We start from the raw sequence: 24,146 nt of genomic DNA, 5'->3' as shown, positions 1-24,146 counted from the left end.
CTCAAGACATGTCAGTCACCAAGGCCTAGACGCATTCTGTCACCCATCGCTCTATGCGTGTCTAAGTCATTTCTAGACGTGTACACCTCCCCTATGTGTGACACGTGGCTTCCTCCAATTTCTCTTTGCTTATGTTCTTATGATTTTTTCAGTTTTCGATTAGTTTTTCAATCTTTTTTAATTTCTTTATATTTCATAACTTTTAGTAGAACTCAAATTGACTATCTTTCTTCACAAAACTAAAGCGTTTTAATCCATCTAAACAAAGGTATTTTCTTGTAATTTTCCAATGGCATGAAGAAATATTTACGTTCAAATTAGGCAGAAAATTATATATTTACCTTTCTTGGATGATCCACCGAAACTTTGCTTGTAGCCTGAATCTCCCCTGAATTTCTTCATGGAACTTGTGTAAAACGACCCCTAGATTAATCATGAATAAAAACCCATAAATCTTACCTTTTGTTCTTCCTTGGTTTTTGACAAAATAGGAAAAATCAACCACTCATAGTTAACCTTCTCCGTCTAATAAACGTTTCTTGTGAAATTCCTCCCCTCAAACCCTAGCTTCCCTGTTCTTTCTTTCCTCTTCATTTCTTTTATTTCTTCTTTCTTTTCTTCACTATGATCAATTAGGGTTACCTCTACACTCCTAATTCGGGAATGAGGACAAAATGACCATTTTTCCCATCGATCGACTTTGATCGACTTTTTTTCTTAATTTCTCGTTGTTTCCTTTTATATTTTTCATAGGTTTCTACGATTTTCCAAGCACTTTTATCTTCTACAATATCTTGAAATTTGGTCTCTACGGTTCTAAAAAAGAACTCTGAAGTTTGAACTTAAGAAGAACAAATCAATAAAACTAATTCGGGTTGGAACTCTTAGTGTTACAATTACAAAAAAAAAAAAAAAAAAAAAAAAAAAAAAACTTTCAAAATTGTAGTTGAATCTTATTTTTGTTAGACATTCAGATATAGAAACTTTGGAATTAGTCCAAAACTAATCTATTCTCAATGGGAAATAAATTCCCTCTAAATTTCTTCCCTTCTGCGCATCCATGCAAGTCTAATGGAACCTTTCATAAGAACAAAACTTGAGCTATTTTAGACAAATGGAACATGAGTTAAGAACGATGTTTTGTAAGAATGAGTTAGTAATTCTCCTAATTTCCTTGTTGCCAATTACTTTTGATTATTTATTAAGATTGAATCAAACAAAGTTTTTTATCATATAAGTTTTTTATTGCAACACCCGATGCATAGGATTTCGAATCCTAATTCAGCACTTGATGGACTAGACATCCGTTTGCATCCCCATTAACTAATTTTTGCTTCTAAGAGTTAAGACTATCTTCACGGACCAACACGAAACCTTTCAACATATTTTGTTTCCATTCACACGTTTTCTCGTAAATTTCACAAAATATCACATAACATAGGATTTCTGCAAGATAAGCATGCTAACTTGGAGTTCTTATGATTAAGTCACGGAAAAGGAAAGTGTATTTTGTTGTTATAGGTTATAACTTCAATTCTTTTAGGCATTTCTCAACCATCCTATCTTGAGGATTATTTACATTTAGATGTGATCTTGTGTTTATAAATAAAAATAATAATAATAAAAAAAAAAACCAGTGCAGTCGAACTCACTACCAATCTATTGCTTTCGACACGAGAGAGACTCAAAAGTTTTTGGTGAAGTCGAACTCACTACCAATCTATTGCTTTTGACCTAACGCGTGTCCGCAATCCAATCCAGCGCACACATCCACAGTCCACACCGAAGGCCCAAAGAAATAATCATTTACTATAATAATATCTACCATATATTTTTCTACCCGCTTCTTACTATAATAATCATTTACTATGTATTTTTCATATATAATTTTACTATTATAACAATTGAATAAGTTATAAATAGGCAGCAGGCTTCATATCCCAACAATTCTCACCTCATCGAGTGAACCAATAATTTAATTGCTATAAATAGACAGCAGACTTAGTATCTCGCACTTCGAGACTAATCCGGTTAACCAAAAATTTAATTCTTAAATGACTATCCAGTGCACCATACTAATTGAGGCTTCACACAACCTCACAACCTCAATGTTCCAACATCAACACATTTTGTGAGCATGTTTACTGGATGCCTTGCAACCTCTGTCTTCTCCAAACATATCACCATCTTCCACTAACCTGCGAGTGAAATGCTATCGCCTTTCATGTTTTGTCTTTGAATGATAGACTAGGTTCCTCACCAATTGTATGACACTTTGACTATCTGTATAAAGAATATTCTCGTGCTGCTTCTTGCTCAATTCTTCTTGATAGTCTATCATCTATATCATCTCCTTTCAAGCTTTAGCTATAGCCACGTACTCGATTTTAGTAGATGAAAGAGCAACACATTTCTGAAGCCTAAACATCCTATCATCCATGATTTTCTTCCACTTGGTTGTATCCTCGAATTGTAGGACCTCATCAAAGAGTTTTGATTCCCCTTCATCAATCAACAACAGACAGTGTAATGAAGATACATACCTATCTGGTACTCTGATAGCTATGGATGAACTTTTCAACACATGCTCAGGTGTCACTTGCTCCACCTCTAGTTCATCAGCAACAATCTCAGAAGTTCCTTGAGTAGTATCTGCTACAACATCACTAAGTGAATTTTTCCGCAACTCAACCTCGTCTCCCACTTGCTTCGTTGTCCCAGAACCATTCGTTTCTTTGTCCTTGTACAAGACATTTTCATCAAAAGTCACGTCATCATGTCTCAGGATTCTCTTATTCTTGACATCCCAAACTTGTACCCGAACATGTCAGAATCTTAACCTATTAGGTAGCATTTCATAGGCTCAACGTCAAGCTTATCACTCTTCTTTGGATCAACACGAGCATACGCAGTACAACCAAAAGTTCTAAAGTGAGAGTACTTGAGTTCTTTTCTTATCCATACTTCTTCTGGCAACTTGAACTCCAAGGGTACTGACGGCCCTCTATTGATAAAGTAGACTGCTATATTTACAGCATTGGCCCAAAATATCTTTTACAATCCAAAATGAATCCTCGTACTCTTACATGTTCATTCAATGAACTATTAATTCTTTCTGCAACATCATTTTGTCTTGTTTTACTTGGAAATGTTCTCATTAATCGAATTTCCTCAGCTACACAAAATGCTTTGAATTCTGACTTGTCATACTCTCCTCCATTGTCAGATCTCAGACATTTAGTCTTCAAGTCAGTCTGATATTTTAACTTCAGCTTTCCACTTCTTGAAGATATGTTTTAGGAAATAAATCCTCACCTTTCTGCTGAAATCATCAATGAAGGTGCGTAGAACTTTGGTCCGCCAAGTAATGAAACTGAAGATGGTCTAAATATTTGTATGGACCATTTCTAACCGCACTTTCTTTAATTCTCTTGCAGCTTTTGTGAAGCTCATTTCTGTTTGTTCATAACGCAATCCTCATAAGGACCCATATCAACAAATTTCAGACCTTCTAAAACTCCTTTCACAGCCAGCATCTTCATACATTTAATGTTCATATGTTCAAGTCTATTGTTCCATAGGCTTGAATTTAAAGCACTCACAGCAAGAGTAGTCATGTTCATACACCCTGCACTGGTGTATAAGGTTCTAGATTTTGTGCCATATGCTACAACCATGTTGTAAACACACACAAACTAAAGCTCTGAAAATCAATTGTATTATCAAACAAATCAACTTGGTTGGTTTTATAGCCTTACAAACTAACAAATTTAGAAAAGATAAAATTATTAAACTCCAAAAATAGGAAAAACAATTAATTTAGTGGTTCTAACCTTCCTAAATAAGTTACATCCTAAATAAATGGTAGCCATTTCAACTATAGAGAAAAGGTCTAGTATGACAATCTATAACAATTTATCCTCTAAACTAATTGCATGGATGATTTCAGTTTACTCGTGGTACTACACACACCCATTGACTCACGTAGTTTTATGAATGTATCCAACTTCAGTTGTTTTGTTATAATATCTGTAACTTGTTCTAGTGTGACACAATGCTTTAGCTCAATAACTCCATCTCTAGTCAAATCACGCAAGAAATGAAACCTCACATCAATGTGTTTACTACGTCCATGCATGATTGGATTCTTGGATAGCTTAATAGTGGAACTGTTATCACATAACATACTGATACACTTGACAAGCACAAGACGCGGCTGCCGCAAATTCTGTTTCAGTAGTGGACAAAGTAACAACAGGTTGTTTTTTGGAGGACCAAGACACAGCTCATCACTGAGTAAGAACACATACCAGAAGTGCTTTTCCTGTCATCTATATCTCCTGCATAATAACTGTCAGTATATACTATTAACTCTCCATTTACCCCTTTTCTGATAAAGGATTCTCAAATCTATAGTACTTTCAAGTATCTCAACACTTTTTTTGCAGCTTGCAAATGCAACTCTATTGGACTTGTCATAAATTTGCTAATGAGAGACACTACATACATTAAATTCGACCTTGTTTCAGTTAGATACATAAGGCTTCCAATCAATTGTTTATGCATGGTAGCATTGATCTTGGCTTCTTCTTCATCCTTTGTCAGTCTAAACCAAGGAACAATAGGATTTTTCACGCTATTACTTTTTTCCATCCTAAAGTTCTCCAAAACTTCTTTTTGCATATTTTCTCTAACTAATATAAATGCCTTCAGGATTTTGTAAAATATCTACACCCAGAAAATATTTCATTTTTCCCAAACTAGTCATTTCAAATTCAAGTTTCATAGAAATCTTGAACTTAACAAACATGCTCTCATTATTACCAGTAAAATTAGATCGTCAACATATAGACTAACAACAAAAATTTTACCTCTATCTCCTGTTTGTATGAATAAAGTATGGTCATAGTTGGACCTCTCAAATCCTTCTTTGACAAAATGTGCTTCAATTCGACTGTTGCCATGCACGTGGGGCTTGTTTAAGGCCATATAATGCATTCCTCAATTTGTATACCTTGTATTCTTGACCTTTTTTCTCCATTAAGAAAGCACTTTTCACGTCAAGCTAATACACGTTCTAACTATTCCGAGCTACTAAATCAATTATCATTCGAATAGTAACCCACCTAGCCACCGGTGGAAACACCTCGGTATAGTCTATACCATGTTGTTGTGCATAACCTTTTGCTACCAACCTAGCCTTATTCTTGTCAATTTCGCCATTTTTGTTGAGTTTGGTATTGAAAATCCACTTTACTCCAATCTTCTTCATTCCTTTAGGCAAATCTATCAACAACCAAGTCTAATTTCGTTCGATGGCTTCTATCTCCAAGTTCATTGCAGCTCTCCATTTTGAACTTTGAACAACTTCTTCAAAGGTAGTCGGATCTGTACTTGAGGTTAATAGAACTAAATTGTTGTTCTCAGCTTCTTTAGAAAATTCTCTCCCGCTCACATAATCTTCCATCCATAATGGTGCTCTTTTGTTTCTCACTTCGAGAGTGCTTTCTTCAGATGCTGAGGAATTTGATTCAGATGACTCACTGGAAGATATACTAACGTCTCCTTCTTCTTCTGCTATTATCTCCTCTTTAGATTCTTCCTCACTTAGGTCATGTTCACTTCCCTTTATATTACTATCTTCTCATTCAAGGGTATCAAGTCTAACTTCTTCATTAGTTTTCCCCCAATTCCAACATTTGTTTTCTTAAAAAATCACATCTATGCTTACAACTATCTTCTTGGACACTGGATCATAGAGTCGATATGCTTTAGACTCTTCACTCATCCCTAGCAGCACACACTAAAAACTTTTATCATCTAACTTCTTTCTCTTATTGTCTGATACATAAACATGCCCAATGCACCCAAAAACTCGAAAATAATCAACATTAGGTTTTACGCCACTCCAAGCCTCCTCAGGAGTCATATCTTTCACTACCACTATAGAACTTCTATTGAGCACATGCATTGTCCAGTCTACTGCTTCTGGCCAGAAATTCTCTGGAACTTGCTTCTCTGATAATATACTTCTAACCATGTTCATAATTGTTCTGTACTTGCCCTCAGCTACACCATTTTGTTGGGGAGTGTAGACTGTAGTAAGTTGTCTACTGATACCATTAGTTTTGCAAAAATTGTTGAACTCGAGAGAGGTGAACTCTCCACCTCTGTCTGTGCGTAGACAACGAATAAAATCTCCAATCTCTTTCTCAACATGATTTTTGAAACTCTTAAAGATAGTAAGGGCTTCAAACTTTTCAGCAAGAAAATATAAACACACCTTGCGGCTGTAATCATCAATAAAACTTATAAAATACCTATTCTTATTGTTGGAAAGAGGTTTGATGGGTCCACATATGTCTCCATGTACCAGTTGCAGCCTTTGTGTTGCTCTCCATAAAGTTCTATTTGGAAATGCATCCTTATGTTTCTTTCCCACCATGCAATCAGTGCATATTTTAGATGATACTTTCAATTGGGGTAACCCTCTCACCATTTGCTTATGTTGTAATATTCTCAAACTTTTGAAGCCTAGATGCTCATATCTACGATGCCAAGGATGAGTGTTGTCTTCTATAATTGTTTGGAAGCAAGTGGCAGTTTGTGGCATGATTCTTACAAGTAATATGAACATCCTATTGGCAGACATTGTTGTTTGTATAATAAGCCTCTTCTTGGGATGATAGATTTTGCCTTCTCCATGTTTTATCAAAATAGATACACCTCTTTCTTGCAATTATCCAAGACTTGAGAGATTGTTTTTCAACTCAAGTATATAGAAAACATCAGTGATTACATGAGTGACTCTAGCAACTTGCAATCTGATGTTACCTTTTCCCACACCGTCATCTTGAAATTATTTCCAAGCTTCACAGATTGTTGAAATTCCTCGTCAAAATCTGAGAACCATTCCTTGTTTGCACACATATGATTGCTACATCCCGAATCAAGGAACCAAACATCTTCCTTCCTTGATTGATTGAGCTCCACATATGACATCAACAAGATTTCTTCTTCATCCTCAAGCTCAGCATAATTTGCTTCCTTTTCTCATTGAGAACACTCATATCTAAAGTGTCTAACTAATGACACTTATAACATTGAACTGTAGTTTTGTTGAATGGATGTCTACCTCTTCCTTTTCCTCTACCTCTTCCTCGAAAAACTTCACGATCTCGATCAACTCCTCTTCCTCCGAATCTAGTATCATATGTCACCTTTAGTGCTTGCTCATCACCTACACGCCCATTCAGTCTTTGCTAATGTACCAGCAAGCTGCTTTGCAATTCATCGATTGTTAAAGTGTTTAAGTTATTAGACTCCTCAATCGAACATATGACATAGTCAAACCTTGAGGTCATTGATCTCAAGATTTTTTCAATAATCACCACTTGTTTCATGTGTTCGCCATGAATTTTCATCTTGTTTGCAATGGCGAGAGTTCGTGCAAAATATGCATCAACACTCTCACCTTCTTTCATCTGTAGGACTTCAAACTCTTTTGACTCTTGTGGAACCCTGGTACTTCTACTTCATAGAGTCCCAAATTTATTCATAGAGTCCCAAATTTATTTTGCAGTATCTCTATTAAGGATCGTTTCCATAATAGTTCGATCAATGGCTTGGAATAAATAATTCTTGACCTTCAAGTCTTTCAGCTTCTAGTCTGCAATTGTTTTTTGTTGTGCTTCGGTAATCTCTACTCCTTCTGCTGTGACAAGGATTCTGGTCTCCACCAAGAACCCATATTCCTTTGAACGAAGAAAATTTTCCATAAGCATAGACCAATTATCATAATGACCATCAAACTTAGGAATTGCCGGTTGAACGAAGTTGATTTCAGCTGCCATACTTTGAATCTCTTTCAGCTCACTCTTTAACAAAAAAAATTGCAGTTTCTTCTTCTCACAATTAGGCTTTGCGACGTGGCTAAAATACCAAATGTTGTAAACACACAAACTAAAGCTTTGAAATCAATTGTATTATGGAACAAATCAACTTGGTTAGCTTTTATAGCCTTACAAAATAACAAATTTAGAAACGATAAAATTAGCAAACTCCAAAATAGAAAAAACAACCCCCACTAATTTATTGAGTGGTTCTAACTTTCCTAGAGTAGTGGAGATCCTAACGAAATGGTAGTCATTTCAACCCTAGAGTAAAGGTCTAGTATGACCATCTTTAACAAACCATACCACCCTTCAAAATCTTCAACAAACTCTTTACAAACTCTGTTGCATAACGTGTGTTATCCAACTCACCTAATCAAGTTCTTCTTGAGCCCAAGAATATATCTGACATCCTGTAATGTTCACTGATTTCCTACTGGAGTTTTTATGCAGACATCCTCTTTCTTTCAATCTCCAAAGCTTTGTTGTCGGCAAGATATGCCTTATCGAAATTTCCAGACGTGAAATTTTGAAACAGTTTCTATTTGGAGATAAATGAAAAGATGCACCTGAATCCAAATAAATGAAAAGATACACTTGAATCCAAAATTCAGGATTCAATTGCATTGTCCACGCTGAGGATTAGAACATTTCCAATGTCTTCTGCTCAATTTATAGAATCATCATTCTCCTTTGATTTATGAATCTACTTTCTCTTTAGTCTTGTACAATCTGTCCGAAAGTGACATTTTTCTCCACAACTCCAACACGTTACGTTTGATTTGTTTGGAAAATTTTCACGGTTCTTTGATTTTGATCGACCTTTGTTTGGGCCTTTTGTTTGGAAAACCTTTCCCTTTGGACAACACTAAGAGCACTACCAGTTGAATCCCCAATTTCTCGTTTGTGAATACCTTCACTGAGAACTACATCTTAGATTTCATCGAACTTCAGTTTCTCAAATCCTCGGAAACAACTGATCGTGGCAACAATGATATCCCATGACTCGTGTAATGATGGCATCAAAATCAATACTTTAATTTCATCCTCGAAATTAATTTTCACTGAACTCAGTTGACTTACAATCATATTGAATTCATTTATATGATCAGCAATAGATCTACCTTCAGACATTTGTAGATTGAACAATTTCCGCATTAAATACATCTTGTTCATAACTGACAGTTTTTTGTACATATTTGACAATGTCTTCAATAGATTTGACATTGTTTTCTACTTGATTATGTTAAACGCCACATATCCACCTTCAAACATTTATATGATCAGCAACAGATTCACCTTCAGACATCTGTAGATTGAACAATCTTCTCATTAATACATCTTGTTCATAACTGAAGGTTTTTTGTACATATTTGACAATGCCTTCAACAGATCTGACGTTGTTTTCTACTTGATTATGTTAAACGCCACATTTCTGGAAAGCGTCAATCGGATCAACCCTAATGCCTGTTGATCCTTGAGCTTCATCAACCTTCCATCTTTTGGATTTTTTATTTTGGTTTTTCTGGTGTATCTTTTCCTACTTTCATCATATTTTGGATGAATATGGCCTTCCTCTTTCATCAAGTCATTGATGTAAAAGGAGTTCCTATTTTCATTGAGAAATTGATGAACGTGTAAATTGTAAATATATGTATTAAATGTAAATGTATTAAGCTAGGATGACAGAGCTCGTGTAAATTGTAAGGGCTCAAGTCATTAAGCGTAAGGAATGGTATTAGAGCCACTCAATTTTTGTGAGGAAAGAGGAGTTACTCGATCTTTAAGATTGGTGTTGCAGAAACCAGGGGATGATAAGAAAAATTATGAATTAAGCATGTCATAGGTAGCCGTCTTAGATAAATATCAAGTTGTTTAGGGTTGATTTGGGCCATGCAACTTCATACCAACATCGTTGGGATATTTTGATAATTTTTCCTTAATTTTTAGTTTAGACCCTAAGTATGCTCCTCTTCCCATAAAACTTGCATGCATCCTTATTACCTAATATTAGGTTTTTCATTAAAGCTTTATCACAATAACTCATTGTTCTTTCTAAGTCAAAATATTTTTAATAAACCGTGCACTCCAAGATCGTGAGAAACAATCAAAGGTCTAAATCTGAGTGCACCTTGGGACTTAAATTAGCCTCGATGAGCTAACCTTGAGCGTTCTGACAATGAGGGATAAAATTTAAACCACCTAGAAACCCATAAGAACCTAATAGGCCTTCAAGACAACCAAGAATGACCATGGTAGTTCTTTAGGTTGATAGTAGTGTGACGGTGTCTTTAGACCCTTCACTGCCCTTTCTACTCCAGTAACGAGCTAGGCACAGGCTAGGTAGGGTAGTGTGAGCTTCAGCTTTATGGAATAACCATTGGTCCTAAATAGGACCACTGTATTGTAAACCCATTCTTGAAAGGGGAGCATGGGACCACGTTAGATAGCCCAATATCTTGCCAGAACATGGAGATTGAATCCCCCCAGCTTAAGTGAAATTATGGTCCCGATGAATGGGCAAACCAACCTCCATTGGATAATATTTAGACTAGAAATCACAATATTGTGTCATGATTGTGTCATCAAAATTTTATGAGGTATCGCCTTAATTCAGGTCACCAGTCATTCACTACATAAGCAAAGTAAGTTGTCCTGGTTAAAGAGCAGAAAGATTATTACAACTCAACAAGACAAAGGAAGTTTCAAAACCATTAGCAGTTTAAATGGTGTCAACAGAGCTTCCACTTCCCTCTCCACTCTCGTACCAGTACCATCGAGTTAGGCCTAGATCAGTTTGGGTTGTGTGACCTATAGTTTAGTTGGATTAACCTATGCAACATATCTGTCTTGAGAGGGGATGTAGAATTAGGGGGTAGTCTTAATAGCTTGGAAACACAGGGGGTCGCTCCTCAAACCTTAGGTGACTCGATGGTCATGTGGGTAGGGGGTCGCTCCTCAAACCTTAGGTGACTCGATGGTCATGTGGGTATGGTTCTCCAGCTAATCTCTCATGGATGATAAGAGCTGGCTAGCATACACCACACTATCTCCACTAGAAATAGAGAGTTTTATGAGGTAGAGCCTCGACCCAAGACACCCGTTACATACTTCTTAGGCAAAGCAAGCTATATAAGTCTAAGAACGAGAAATAGTACACCCCATATATGAGATTTGTCACCCTGAAGACTTTCAATGCTAGAAATGGGTGAATTACCCTCACCATACCCAGAGTGGGTCCATGAGCAGCTAAAGTACGGCTTGTTACTTCAAGGAACCCCAGATACTAATGTAGCAATACAGACGAGCCCCGAACTTCCAAGAGTCAAAAGTAAGGTCTGTAGATACCTACTAGGTCAAAGATGTGGATACCTACTAGGTTACTTATTGAATATATTTATATACTCACTCATTGCTGGTCGAGCTTGGTCCATAAGCAGCTAAAGTACCACTTGGTCTTTCTTTTTTTAGTGTTTTGCAGGGTGTCGGTCGAGCTGGAAGAGCGGTCGAGAACTGTATAGTCATAGAGGGGGTCGTTCCGAAGCATCAGTTCGTCTATATCTTTGAATCTTTTGTATTTTTTTTATTTTTATTTTATTTTATTATTATTATTATTTTTTTTTTTTTTTTGCAATGTTATCTCAAATCCATTTTCCCTTTAATAATAAATTCAAACCATCTCTAATAATCAGATCCTATTTTGAATTTAATTTTGGTGGTGTTCTCTTTCTTTTGATTTAAATCTTATTCCATTCTCATATTTTTATTTGATTCTGTCTTCGTCTTTTTAATCACCGTTTGAGGTTTGAAGTTTAAAAAATTGGGTTGTAACAACTTAGGTCACATGTTATAGTTAGATAAACTTCAAACAAAAGTAGTTTCTTAATGTCAAATTTGAGACCACGTAGAATGGGCTAAAAAAAAAATAATAATAATAATAAAGTTTACATACCTTACTTGAAAAATAAGTAATAAAACCTTATAACTCATAGAATCTTTATTCGAATCAACTTATTGTCGGTTATAATTACAAATCATAACCGGCTGAACTAGAATAGACAATATACGTTCCTTTGTTTTGTTGTGATTTATGATATGTCCATCTTCATATTGATACATACATTGAGCTATTCGAGCAAGATCTTTGGGCATCTTCATGAATGTTTGAGAGGATACAAGTTTGTCATCTTCAAATTCATTTAACTTCTTCCATAACTCATCTATTAAATGTCGTATATACTCTCGAGCATTTCTCTCTGAAGCATCTGTCTCATTCACATAACACTGAATCGATTTTGGAACATCACCAATATTTTGTTCCTTCTAAATGATAAGTTATCATAAAAAAGTGTTAGCTTAGAACATTCACATAAATGTATGAAAGGTTGTTATTCACGTACCAACGGAGTCAGGAGGTCATTTGCAAGTCGCATGATTGTTGACGACCAACGAATTATGTCGGGATATTCTGTCAATCTCTCTAACTCAACCTTTGTTATTTGAGGTGATACAAAAACATATGAATGCACTAACATAATTGGTCCTGCTACTGAAATCCACGCATTATCGATATATTCTTGCATTGTTGGTCTGTAACCACTGTGATACCAGTTTGACTCGAGCAGATAAGATTTGCATAAATCTAACCACTGCACCATAAGGTTTTGGGATAATAGTTTAGACAATAATATAATGTATTTTAGTTCATTTGAAAATCTGAAATTCTCACTGTGGCTCCATACCACTTTCTTGAGGTATGGCATGACATCAACTCCATGATTGCTTAGTGCGTCAGAAGCAATCTCATCTATCGAATTGTAGAGAGTAAGAAAACATTGTTTCATATATTCAGGAAGTTGGTCCATTGCAGCAATATCCCACCTAAATTCACCATTAAGAAGAGAATTAATAACGTCTATAGAATTATCAAGTGTCGAACTAAGAAGTTGTGAGTATCGAAAGTGTAGTTAAAGGTGACTCAACTGTCTTACAAAGGGTGTACTTTGTTCGAGGACTTTGAAGAATGAGTTGAGCCTCAATTAAGAGCCGGTTGTTTGAGGGCTCCATAGGCCTCAAGAGAGACTCTATGATATAATTTGTTCGAGGGAATGATGAAGAAAATAGCTTGGTGGAAGAAAATGAAGACTTACTTCTCTATAGCGTTTGTAAAGAGTTCCAGTTCATCCAATGTGCCATAGACATCGTAAACATCATCGATCATTGTTATCAATGCCACAAGTTTCGTACCCATTCTCCTAAAATATTCAAGATCGGGTTCGTATCCCATGCCTATTGTCCAAAAGAAGTTTTCCATCAACTGATCTCTTGCAAAGCTCAACTTTTTTCCTAGCTCCGATTTTCTCCACCAACTTTGCATGCACAAAAAGAAAAAAGAAAAAAAAAACACGTTGAAGTCATTAATATCAATGAGCCACTTGAAAAAAATGGCCTCGTTTAAAATATTTTAAATATCATACTTACCTCGACACATATTTAAGATCTTCTTGGTAGATATATTGTAGCATGTTAAAATCAAGCTTAGCAATTTCGAGAAGAACAGGATTCATGCTTGTTTTTCTCTCATATATATCAATGAACCACCTTGCCTCCAATCTTTGTATCTTCCAATGCAAGGGAAGTTTCAAGGCATTCCTTACAATCTCTACTTTGAGATCATCTTCGCTTGTTTCGATGTATTCCTTAAGATTGTTGATTGCAAAGCATTTTGCTGCCTCTAAAATGCTTTCACCTTCTGTTGATAAGAATGAAGCTTCATATAAAGATAATATTCCACTTGTATCTTCAGAAAGGCATACTTTGAAATTTCCCGTCTCATCTCTGAATGCATTGAAAACCTCTGTCCAGGTAAAAATTAATATTAGGTTAAGCTATTCGGTGGAAATTATTATTAACTATATGTTGCTAATAAAAAATTTAGCTAGTAAATCTTGTAATACGAACCTTCAGAAATATCAAAGTGATGTTGTCTTAGAAGTCTAAATTTAAGAGATGTTGCGTGGAGGCTATTCTTCTTCCCGTCGTCTTCATAGGACTTTTTGTTTATTGTTTCTAATATATCTTTAATTTCACTCTCAAAGTGGTATGATATTCCAAGTCTTTGTAAAACGTCAATGAGCTCTAATTGCTCCAAAGGCTCTCCTCTTTCTCCGAGCAGTGTCTTAACTTCTCCTTTCAGTTGGTTGAATCGGCTTTGATATGTTTCTCTCTAAATATTGACATAAAAAGATAGCTCGTTCACGATTATTATCACTATTATGTTGGGTAAGACTATATTGGAATATGCATGTATATTCATACCCTGAATTCATTGTCTAAAGATTGAATAAATTCATCCTCCCACATCGGAGGATTATAATTTGCAGATTGCCTCACAATAACATCATCACTTTGAGCTGATGCTTTGATGCACATCCCACGTTCAATGCCCTGAAATTTACGATTACAATACTCAGTATGTTTACTTTATTTCTTTTAAAATTTAACTCAAAATCACTTAAATAAAATAATGGTCGGTGTAAAAAAAAAACTATCAAATAATAGAGAAAAGTAGAAAAATCCATTTTACTACGAGAATCCGTCTTGAACGGAAAAGGAATTTCCCATTTAGATGAGGAATAGAGGAGGAAGCAGGGCACATTGGTGACGGAATAATTTCATGTCTTCGTCCCTACCTAATTCCCCGCCCCACATCATTAACTATATATTTATTTTAACATATAGTAAAAACGATGTAATATTTAAATAATTAATTTAGTATTAATTCAAATAAAAAAGTAAAAAATATTAAAATCTAAAATTAATGGTGAGACATATTACGAATTTTATAGACTACTGAAAATGTTTTTCTGAACTCATACGTTCGAATCAAAGCACGCTTAATATATATTACCAATACGGGAGAAGGCTGATAGTTTGCAAATCGTCGAACAGCAACGTGGTCGTTGGGAGCTTTCCCGACCATGGAAGCTCCACGGCCGACAGCCCAAAAGACAGACGACTTAGACGCTCGAAGAGGGAGATGGAGAAGAGCCATTGAAAAGATACTTGTTTTGAAGAAATGGTTTAGCTTTTATAATGGTGATTGGTTAACATTTGAGGCCCTTGATTTCCATTGCTTTTATTGGATTTTGTCGGTTTTTGTTTTGTTTGTCAGAATTTTCTGCAGTCGTAGATGGATGGCCACCTCTCCTATCATGGTGGGGTATTGGTAGTAGCAACATCTCTTATCATTTTTAAATTTATCTATGCTTATCTTCAGTCATGGTCAATTTTCACCACCCTTATCTTAAACTAATCGGTATAGATAAGTGCAAATTTATTATTTTATCAAAACCTTAATAAATTAATGTCGGGTCGATAAGTTTGATTTAGTAAAAGAAAGTTACTAGGGTAGAAACTTTAAGAGAATTACTAGCCACTATCAACTTGTAGAGTAAATTTAGAAGAATGATTAGTGCTTTGTTACGAGAATTATTAATAGTTTACAGAAAATTTAGTAAAATTGTTAGTGTTTTCTCTCGTTATAAAGGTTCTTCAATGCGAAGAAACTCTTCTCTCAAGTTGTTCTTTCTATTTTGATTATTTGTTTGTGTACTTCGATCAATGGTCAAAATCAACATCTGGTATCATATCATATCATAAAACATATCATATCATAAACAAAATACCCATATGACATGTGTGGGGCCTTTGGACACATGTCACCATGCATAACACAACTCTTCCAATCATACCAATAGTAAAGGTTACTTACTTGGTTGGCCTTAGTCAAGTTCTCTTTCTAATTTAGCTTGTTTTCATCATTCGAATCCATTCTCAATGATGTCAAGGATTGAACTATTTGAATATTCACTCAATTGCCTTAGTAAAAGTCAAATTCCTAACTTAATTTAATTTTAAAATAAGGTCAAATTCAGCTTCAGGAGGGTAAAAAACGTAGGAATCAATAACAAATTTCGAGACCCAAGTCGAATACATTAATTTTGACTCATTGGAGCCACCGAGTCGAATACAACACCAGATTCAAATTCAATGGACCTCTTCTTCCTCGCCTGATTTGTTCAAAAATACGACTGCATTTCTCTCTCTTCCCGAGAGTTTCTGGCATCCTACTCCACCGTTCTTCCATTCATATCTCGACTACCATGAGTCTGTATCGACTTGCCTTACACTCCACAACATCGTAGTGCCTCGTATGTACCTACTAATGTGAAATTGTATGTTCACTAGCGACTATAGAAAAACACAACGAAGCGATGTGAAGCATGAATGGCTTACCGTGGTCTACTTTGGATTGTTGGTCATTTCTCTTACGGTGTGGTTAGCCCTCTGTTGAATGTTAAACTCGAACTGAGATGTCGTCGGTGTCATAGTTCGAGGAACGAAAATCACTTGTCTTCCATTCTCCTTCTTTGTATACTACACCATCAACTCCAAAGTGAAGCTTGGAGGATGGACTGATATGTGGGGAGGATTTTGTTGTGGTGTGTTAGATAAATCCCTATGTACTGAATGTGATTCCTGTTTTTTAGTTAACTCCAAGTGAGGTAAATGGGAAGTACACGTAGAGTGGATTAGCGTTAGTTAAGTTGCCATTTACTTTTCTATTTTACATAATTTGTTATTTAAATATCCCAACTGAATGAAAAATCATATAATCGAGTCTTCAGCAAATCTCTCCCTCTCTCGTTTTACTTTCCGCTTTTTCTTCGAAGAAATTTTCCTTCGGCCGTTTGTTTTTCGTCAACGTTTTTGCCAGAAGTCGACAAGTGGTATCAGAGCCCAGTTGAAGCCATTTTGTGGTATATCATTACGGAAGAGCAAATCTTATCAATAGTCAAGTTGAATAGCTCAAGTGGTTAGAGCGTCGACCTAACAACACATAGGACTAAGGAGGAATGACTTGCACGCCTAAAGCTCCGTGACGACACTGACGAGAGCAATGGGCCCTCCAGCCGCAAAGGCGGTAAGAAGCCATGGAAATCTCGCGAGCGCATGCGCGGGAAAGTGGCAGATCAAAAGAAGGAGCCGACTGATGACGGGCCAATCCAGTGCTCGTACTGTTGGAAGAGAGGTTACCTGAGCAAGAATTGCTGGAGCAAGCTCAAGAACAAGGAGACGGCCCTCGGCCCCTGAGGAGGACGAGCCGGCTCTTTTCATGGTGAACTGCATCAGTCCTACCTGACATCCCTAATTCCGACTTAACGGTGGAAGAGGTGACCGGAAGACTACGTAACGTCGAGCAGCGGAAGAAAGATACCGCTTCCGCTGTTGACAAGGAGGGTCGTCTACTCCTCACTAAGGAGGAATGACTTGCATGCCTAAAGCTCCGTGACGACACCAGTGAGAGCAATGGGCCCTCCAGCCAGGCGGTAAGAAGCCATGGGAATCTCGCGAGTGCATGCGCAGGAAAGAGGCGGATCAAAAGAAGGAGCCGACTTATGACGGGTCAATCCAGTGCTCGTACTATGGGAAGAGAGGTTACCTGAGCAAGAATTGCTGGAGTAAAGCTCAAGAACAAGGAGACGGCCCTCGGCCCATGTGGCTCAATCTGAGGAGGAGCCGGCTCTTTTCATGGTGACTGCATCAGTCCTACCTGACGTCCCTAATTCCGATTCCAAATCCATGGAGGTAATCGACGACGGCATAACTACTCCGGAGAGTGTCGAACCCAAGGAAGAGCTCCAGCTGTGCATAACAAAGGCACCGGTTGGGGAGCCAATTCAACTAAAGGAGGAGCGAGTGTTCGCTCAAATCGGTGAAAGAGGTGAGCAGCAAGAGCACCGACGATGGGTCCTTGACACGGGGGCAACAAACCATATGACCGAGGCCACGTCTGCATTCTCCGAGCTTGACTCAGAGATTTGCGAGACGGTGAAATTCGGCGATGGCTCTGTCGTCGAGATCGAAGGGCGCGACACCATCCTGTTCGTCGGCAAGGGAGACAAGCACCACAAGCTGACCGGCGTCTGCTTCATCCCGAGGCTCAAGGCTAACATTGTGAGCCTGGGTCAACTCAATGAGGTCGGCTACCACATTTCCATCGAGCGCGGGCTACTTAGGATCTGCGATGATCGACGCCGGCTGCCCACGCAAGTTCGGTGTACGGCAAACCGCCTTTACATCTTAGAGTTTGAGATAGAGCAACTAGTCAGCCTCTCGGCCAAGATCGAAGAGGTATCTTGGAGGTGGCACGCAAGGCATGGGCACCTAAACTTTCCTGCTCTAAAAAAATTACACAAGGAGGAGATGGTGCACGGTTTGCCGGCAATCAAAGGCGTGAACAAGCTATACGACGAGTGCCTCATCGGCAAACAGAGGCGCACCCCCTTTCCGTCTCAGACATCCTACCGCACAGGTGAGCCATTGGAGCTCGTGCACGGTGATATCTATGGGCCCATCAAGCCAACGACCCCAGGCGGCAAGACCCTCTTCCTCTTGCTGGTCGATGACAAAATCCGCTTCATGTGGCTGATTCTGCTGCAAGTGAAAAGTGAGGCAGAATAGGCAATTAAGTGCATTCAAGCACGAGCGGAGGCGGAATGCGGGAAGAAGATGCGGGTGCTGCGCACGAACCGAGGCAAAGAATTCACCTCGGTGAGCTTCGATAAGTACTACGACGAGCTTGGTATGCAGCGGCGCCCTACTCCCCCCAGCAGAACGGGGTGGTGGATCGTCGAAATCAAACCATCATCAGGACAGCAAGGTCATTACTGATGACGGCCGGGATGCCTGGGAGGTTCTGGAGAGAGGTGGTAATGACGGCCATCTACCTCCTCAATCAGTCACCAACGCGAAGCCTCGACGGGAAGACGCCACACGAGGCCTAGTACAATAAGAAGCCAGCGGTACGTCATCTCCGAGCGTTTGGCTGTGTCGCATACATGAAAGACGTGCGTCCCCACCTCGTCAAGCTCGATCCCAGGGGGCTGAAGGTCGTCTTCATCGAGTTGACCCAAGCTCACAATGTTAGCCTTGAGCCTCGGGATGAAGTAGACGCTGGTCAGCTTGTGGTGCTTGCCTCCCTTGCCGACGAACAGGATGGTGTCGCGCCATTCGATCTCGACGACAAAGCTGTCGCCAAATTTCACCGTCCCGCGAATCTCCAAGTCAAGCTCGGAGAACGCAGACTTGGCCCCGGTCATATGGTTTGAATGCGCTTCCGGCTACGAACCCGAAAGCAAGGCGTACAAGTTCTATGATCCTGTAGAGGGGCGAGCTCACGTGTCGCGCGACGTCATCTTCGACGAGAGCACCTTCTGGCAGTGGAACAACGTGCTTGAGGTAGACCACAACTAAAATCAATTCACGGTGGAGTGCCTCGTCACCGAGTCGGAAGGAGGAGGAGGAGCACATCTTCAGGAACCGTTACCGCCACCAACAGTTGCACCCCCTGAACCAGTGGAGTTCGCAACACCACGGACTGCAGATTCAATGCTAGATGCCGATCACGATGATGGTCTGGTGGCCAGGTACCGGAGGATGGAAGACTTGTTGGGAAGAGGTGAACCACCTCGACTGGCGGCGCGCCAGCTCGAACAAGAGGTACCGGAGGTGGAGTCTGGAGGACATACCGCCAGGGACACTGAGCCATAGGGCTCAAATCAGAGTTCAAACAAAATAATGTAGATATACGATAGGGCTTGAGGGGGAGATTGTTAGATAAATACATGGACTTAATGTGATCTCTGTTTTTTAGTTAACCATTTTTTGTTAGGTAACTATCTTGATGCTAAACCCACACAAGTGAGGTAAATGGGAAGTGATCCCTGTTTTTTAGTTAACATTTTTTTTTGTTAGGTAACTATTTTTACGCTAAACCAACACAAACCATTTTTTTTTGTTAGGTAACTATTTTTACGCTAAACCAACACAAGTGAGGTAAATGAGAATTACACATAGATTGGATGAGCGGTTAAATTGCCATTTACTTTTCTATTTAAATATCCCAACTGAATCACAAATCATATAATCTGAGTCTTCAACAAATCTCTCCCTCTCTCCTTTTACTTCCACCTTTTTGTTCGAAGAAATTTTCCTTCGGCCTTTTGTTTTTCCATCGACATTTTTGCCAGAAGTCGACATGGTGTGGGGGGTTGGGAACCCGATTCTTGGGGTTCTCCTCGCTAAAAATTGCTTGAGATTTCCGACCAGATTGAATCGCTCTATCCTTTTCTTTTTAACTCATTACAACAATGCTCTAGTACCTATTACTCATGAAGAGTAATTATGCAACATGGTCGATGAAGATGCATGTTAATTTACAAGCACAAGACCTATGGAACACCATCAAGTATGGTAATGGTGTCGAGGAGAGTAAGGATAGGATGAATTTTTCTGTCATTTACCAAGCAGTCTTAGAGGACGTCCTTCTCATGTTTGTAGAGAAGGACTCAACAAAGATAGTGTGGGAGATGCTACAGACAATGTGTTTGGGTGTGGATCGAGTCAAGGAAGTAAAAGTGTAGATCTTGAAGAGTAAGTTTGAGACTATCTACATGATGGACAGTGAGTCAATAGATGATTTTTCCATGAAGTTGACAATGATCGTCACTGGTATCTGTTCGTTATGTGACAAGGTGTAGGAGATCTTCATCGTCAAAAAGTTCCTTCGAGTCGTCCCCCTGAGATTCATATAGATTGTTACCTCCATTGAGCAGTTTGACTACCTCAAAGTTGAGCGAGTCACTAGTCGTCTTAAATTCCATGAGGAGAGATTTCGTAACTATGGCAACTGAGAGGAGGAGAAACTCTGTTGACTTCTGACAATTGAGAGAAAATCATAGACCGAGTAAAAAAATAGCTGAAGGAAATTTGTTGGAAGAAAAAATAACAGAGAGAGAAAGTATGGGCTAAATACAAGACGGATTATTAGTTTCATTCAGTTGATCTATTTAAATAACCATCCTATCATAAAAAAAAATTAGTAGTAGTGGCACAAATATTTTCCACAAAGTTGGCCAAATGGCCGGTAAAAAATACGCTCTTCAATTATACGTGGAGCGTTAATTTAGATATCCAAAAACCAAAAAAACAACTAACTAAGTTTAAGGAAACGTGTGAATAACCTAGATAAGGAAAAACAACTAACTAAGTTTAAGGAAGCGTGTGAATAACCTAGATAAGGAAAAATCATAGCTTTTATCTAACAAACGCCTCTTACTCACACACAAGGAGCGACCAAAACTAACAAAAATGAAAGATGCCGTTGATTCTTCTTTTTTTGAGGTTTGAATGGATGCGATGGCCATAATAAGAAAAATAGAGGTTGTGGGCGTGGACGTGGATGTGAAGGTAGAGAAAGCGAGGGAAAATATCTCACAAACCCATGACAATGCCAATACCTAGAAGAAAAAGAGTATGATCAAGTGTTATTTTGGTAGAAAATACGAGTATTATGCAGCGGCCAACAAGAAGCGTGATGAGAAGGCAAACCTCACATTCACGCATGACGAAGAGCTCACATTGATGCTGGCCAAGAAGATGCATAACTTCTTGATTCTTAATGAAGAGAAGGTTACGGTGAACTTCCTTGCAAATTAAGAAGACCGAGTGAGACCAACATGTGGTACCTAGACAACGAAGCAAGTAACCACATGACTGGAGATCGAACGAATATGTATGTTGTGTATAATGTAGCAAATATCTAAAATGCCCTGTTGTATGAGATGTTTTCGTTATGCTAGATAATTTGTTGTGAGAATGTGATTTGTACTCTAGGTGATTGACAGATGAAAAATCATTTTTACTCCCTCGATTCTAACAATTGCTATCATCGTTAACAATTGTTATCATTTTTACCCACTTTATGGTCAAAACTTTGATAACAATTGTGGAGGAAATGGAAAAGAAGATGGAAAGAAAGAAAAAAGAGGAAGCAAGTTCGAAGTTTGCTTCGAACCGAACCACTCGAACGAACCTCTACTTCACACCCAAACTACTAACTGAACCCCAACTTTAGACCTAAAACGAACGACTCGGGAAATAGCATTTTGGAAATATCTACGATAATTAAAGTACTTATCATTCAAGTATGAGGTTGAAAATTCAATTAAATATTATTGTCCACGAAATGTCGACCAAGAAAATAAAGGCGAAAAACTTTTAAAACATGACTTGAGGAGTTGAGGAGTTAAATCGTTGTCCTCAATTTGTCCCACACCTTATTTATCAAAGGGGTCCCATCCAAACAATTGTTATCAAAGTTTTTGTAAAAATATCAATATAATTCAAAAGAGGAATGATTTTTTTATTACTTTAAAATATAATTAGTTATTTATATTTTTATCATTAATTTTCACTAAATAATAAAAGAATTAAATTATTAATAATTTATAATTTTTTTATTACTTTTAAAATTAATTAAAAGAAACCCATCATATTTATTTTAAATTAGTTAATGCATAGGGGTAAAAGTAAAATAAACTTGAAGTATAAAGACTAAAATTAAGTATAATAAACAAAAAAATTAATTCATTAAAATGTTTAGATTAATATTATTTTTTTATTTAATTCGTAATCATTTCCCATGTCGGTTGGAGAGAGAAACGAAAGATTTCTTATCAAGTGTGGAAACCTTTCCTTAGTAGACGCGTTTTAAAAACGTAAGGTTGACGGCTATACGTAAGGGCCAAAGTGGACAATATCTGCCAGTGGTAGGTTTGACTATTACAAATGCTATTAGAACCCGTCACTAGGCGGTATGTCAACAAAAATGCTAGACCCCCTAGGAAAGTTGGATATGACAAGGCGATGTGTTAGTGAGGACGCTGAACTCCCAAGAAAGGTGAGAGGTGGTGTCTTGTAACAAACAACCGAAAGCAGAGAATATTAAATTGTTATCCAAACTTAATGTAAAGAAATAAAATTATATTGTTTCGGACAATGATTTCCAACCATTTTATTATATTACTTAATTTTAGTTAATAATATTTATTATGTAAAATAATTAAAAATAAAAGAAACGTGGACGTCGCTACTTTTTACTATAACTAAAAACACGTGAATGTCCCTATTTTTATTTATGTAAAATAATTGAAAGATTGGTACCCTGATCTCCGACCAGAAATTAAAAATTCAATTTTTTACTTATTAAAGTCAAAATTTTGAAATTTTATTTAGGACTTTTAAATATTGAATTTTGGGATGAGGTAGAAGAGAAAAATGCTTAGAAAATTTCTAAAAATTCAAGGAAAATATAAAAGAAAATTATGCAAGAAGGGAGAAAATCTGTCCAAGCCAACTTTAAGGGGTAAATTGGTCATTTTCACCGTTCGTGAAAATGATCAAGAAAAAAAAAGGAAGAAAGAAGGACAAAGAGAGGAGAAAATGGGGTTTTTAGGGTTTCTAGAGAGGGAAAGTGGAAATCCGATCCAAATAGTGGTTTGGACTCGGAATTTCGCTAAAGTTTCTTCACAAAAAAATGTTCAATGTATTTAGGAGAATCATTTTAGCATTTTGATTTCTCAAATATTTTAAGAAAGGTAACATTTCAGGTGATATGAATTCAACTACTGACCCTTTGCATGTACCCATAGGATCAATTACAAGAAAGAAAGGTTAAGAAGATTCAAAAGGCTTATACATTACATCTTCAAATGCTAGGTTAGTGTACCAGTTGAAACAAATACTTTTGAGCCCAAAAGTCTTTATAGCATTAACATATCAAATCAAGAAAATAATGGGGTGACTGACATTGGAAAGTGATTACAAGACTTTGCATTTAGTAGTTGAACTATCAATTAAGACAATTTATGTATGCCTTATTTTCTTCGATTTGTATTTACTAGTTTTATTGGTAATTGTAGGTTGTAGTTGATAGATGAACTTCATTATGTTTGGGTTATCTTTTTGGCCTATTTAAAGGCATGAAATATTCATGCTTGAGCATAATTGTTGAATACAAACAAAATCTTTGTGTTTTGTTGATACCTTTTTGGTGTTATTCTTTTTCAAACCTTGCATTAGGTTTAATGTTTAAACTGATTCATTGAATTAGTTTTGATCAAGCTAATTCTAGAGTGAGTTGTTGGAATCTAAAAGTGACCATCATAGATTCCAAGTTCGATCTAAGAGTCATTCATCTTCTAACCAGCTCTTGGTTGGAATCAATTCGTTAAGTTAGCTCTCTTTGTGAACGTTTGCAAGGATTCTAGAAGGACCTCTATTTTTGCAAAATCCAGCATTGTTGGCGCTTATCACGAGTTCTTGATATTGATATTTCTTTTAATTTGA

At 37.4% G+C, this 24,146-nt stretch overlaps 2 protein-coding genes across 2 annotated transcripts; both read right to left on the bottom strand.

The window, feature by feature from the left end:
• Nucleotides 1-5,302: 5,302 nt before the first annotated feature.
• LOC111777714 (uncharacterized) lies at nt 5,303-7,213 on the bottom strand. The gene is made up of 4 exons (XM_023657435.1): nt 7,136-7,213; nt 6,800-7,047; nt 5,812-6,290; nt 5,303-5,640 (listed from the first exon to the last, which is right to left on the bottom strand). The coding sequence occupies exons 1-4, from the start codon at nt 7,211-7,213 to the stop codon at nt 5,303-5,305; spliced, it is 1,143 nt and encodes a 380-aa protein (XP_023513203.1).
• A 4,636-nt stretch (nt 7,214-11,849) lies between these two features.
• LOC111777713 (terpene synthase 10) lies at nt 11,850-14,944 on the bottom strand. The gene is made up of 8 exons (XM_087118401.1): nt 14,803-14,944; nt 14,211-14,339; nt 13,854-14,118; nt 13,374-13,749; nt 13,043-13,261; nt 12,635-12,773; nt 12,293-12,541; nt 11,850-12,215 (listed from the first exon to the last, which is right to left on the bottom strand). The coding sequence occupies exons 1-8, from the start codon at nt 14,872-14,874 to the stop codon at nt 11,904-11,906; spliced, it is 1,761 nt and encodes a 586-aa protein (XP_086974527.1). The 5' UTR covers nt 14,875-14,944; the 3' UTR covers nt 11,850-11,903.
• Between the last annotated feature and the right edge of the window lie 9,202 nt (nt 14,945-24,146).

This window comes from Cucurbita pepo, chromosome 16 (assembly GCF_057944985.1).
Source record: "Cucurbita pepo subsp. pepo isolate OVF chromosome 16, ASM5794498v1, whole genome shotgun sequence".
Lineage (NCBI taxonomy): Eukaryota > Viridiplantae > Streptophyta > Magnoliopsida > Cucurbitales > Cucurbitaceae > Cucurbita > Cucurbita pepo.
The sequence above is the reverse complement of the archived record's forward strand: the minus strand, read 5'-3'. Positions and strand labels throughout refer to the sequence as shown.

Bases quoted from the DNA above. Each gene is read 5' to 3' on its own strand.
- LOC111777714 (XM_023657435.1), bottom strand. From the start codon at position 7,213: ATGATACTAGATTCGGAGGAAGAGGAGTTGATCGAGATCGTGAAGTTT. The intron at 6,291-6,799 runs GTAATCACTGAT...TGATGATTACAG, and splicing joins AAGTTGCTAGAGTCACTCAT to CCGCAAGGTGTGTTTATATT. The intron at 5,641-5,811 runs GTTTTTAGTGTG...TTGAATGAGAAG, and splicing joins AAAGAAGTTAGATGATAAAA to ATAGTAATATAAAGGGAAGT.
- LOC111777713 (XM_087118401.1), bottom strand. From the start codon at position 14,874: ATGGTCGGGAAAGCTCCCAACGACCACGTTGCTGTTCGACGATTTGCA. The intron at 12,774-13,042 runs GTAAGTCTTCAT...TGGTGAATTTAG, and splicing joins TTTACAAACGCTATAGAGAA to GTGGGATATTGCTGCAATGG. The intron at 12,216-12,292 runs GTACGTGAATAA...CTTATCATTTAG, and splicing joins ATGACCTCCTGACTCCGTTG to AAGGAACAAAATATTGGTGA.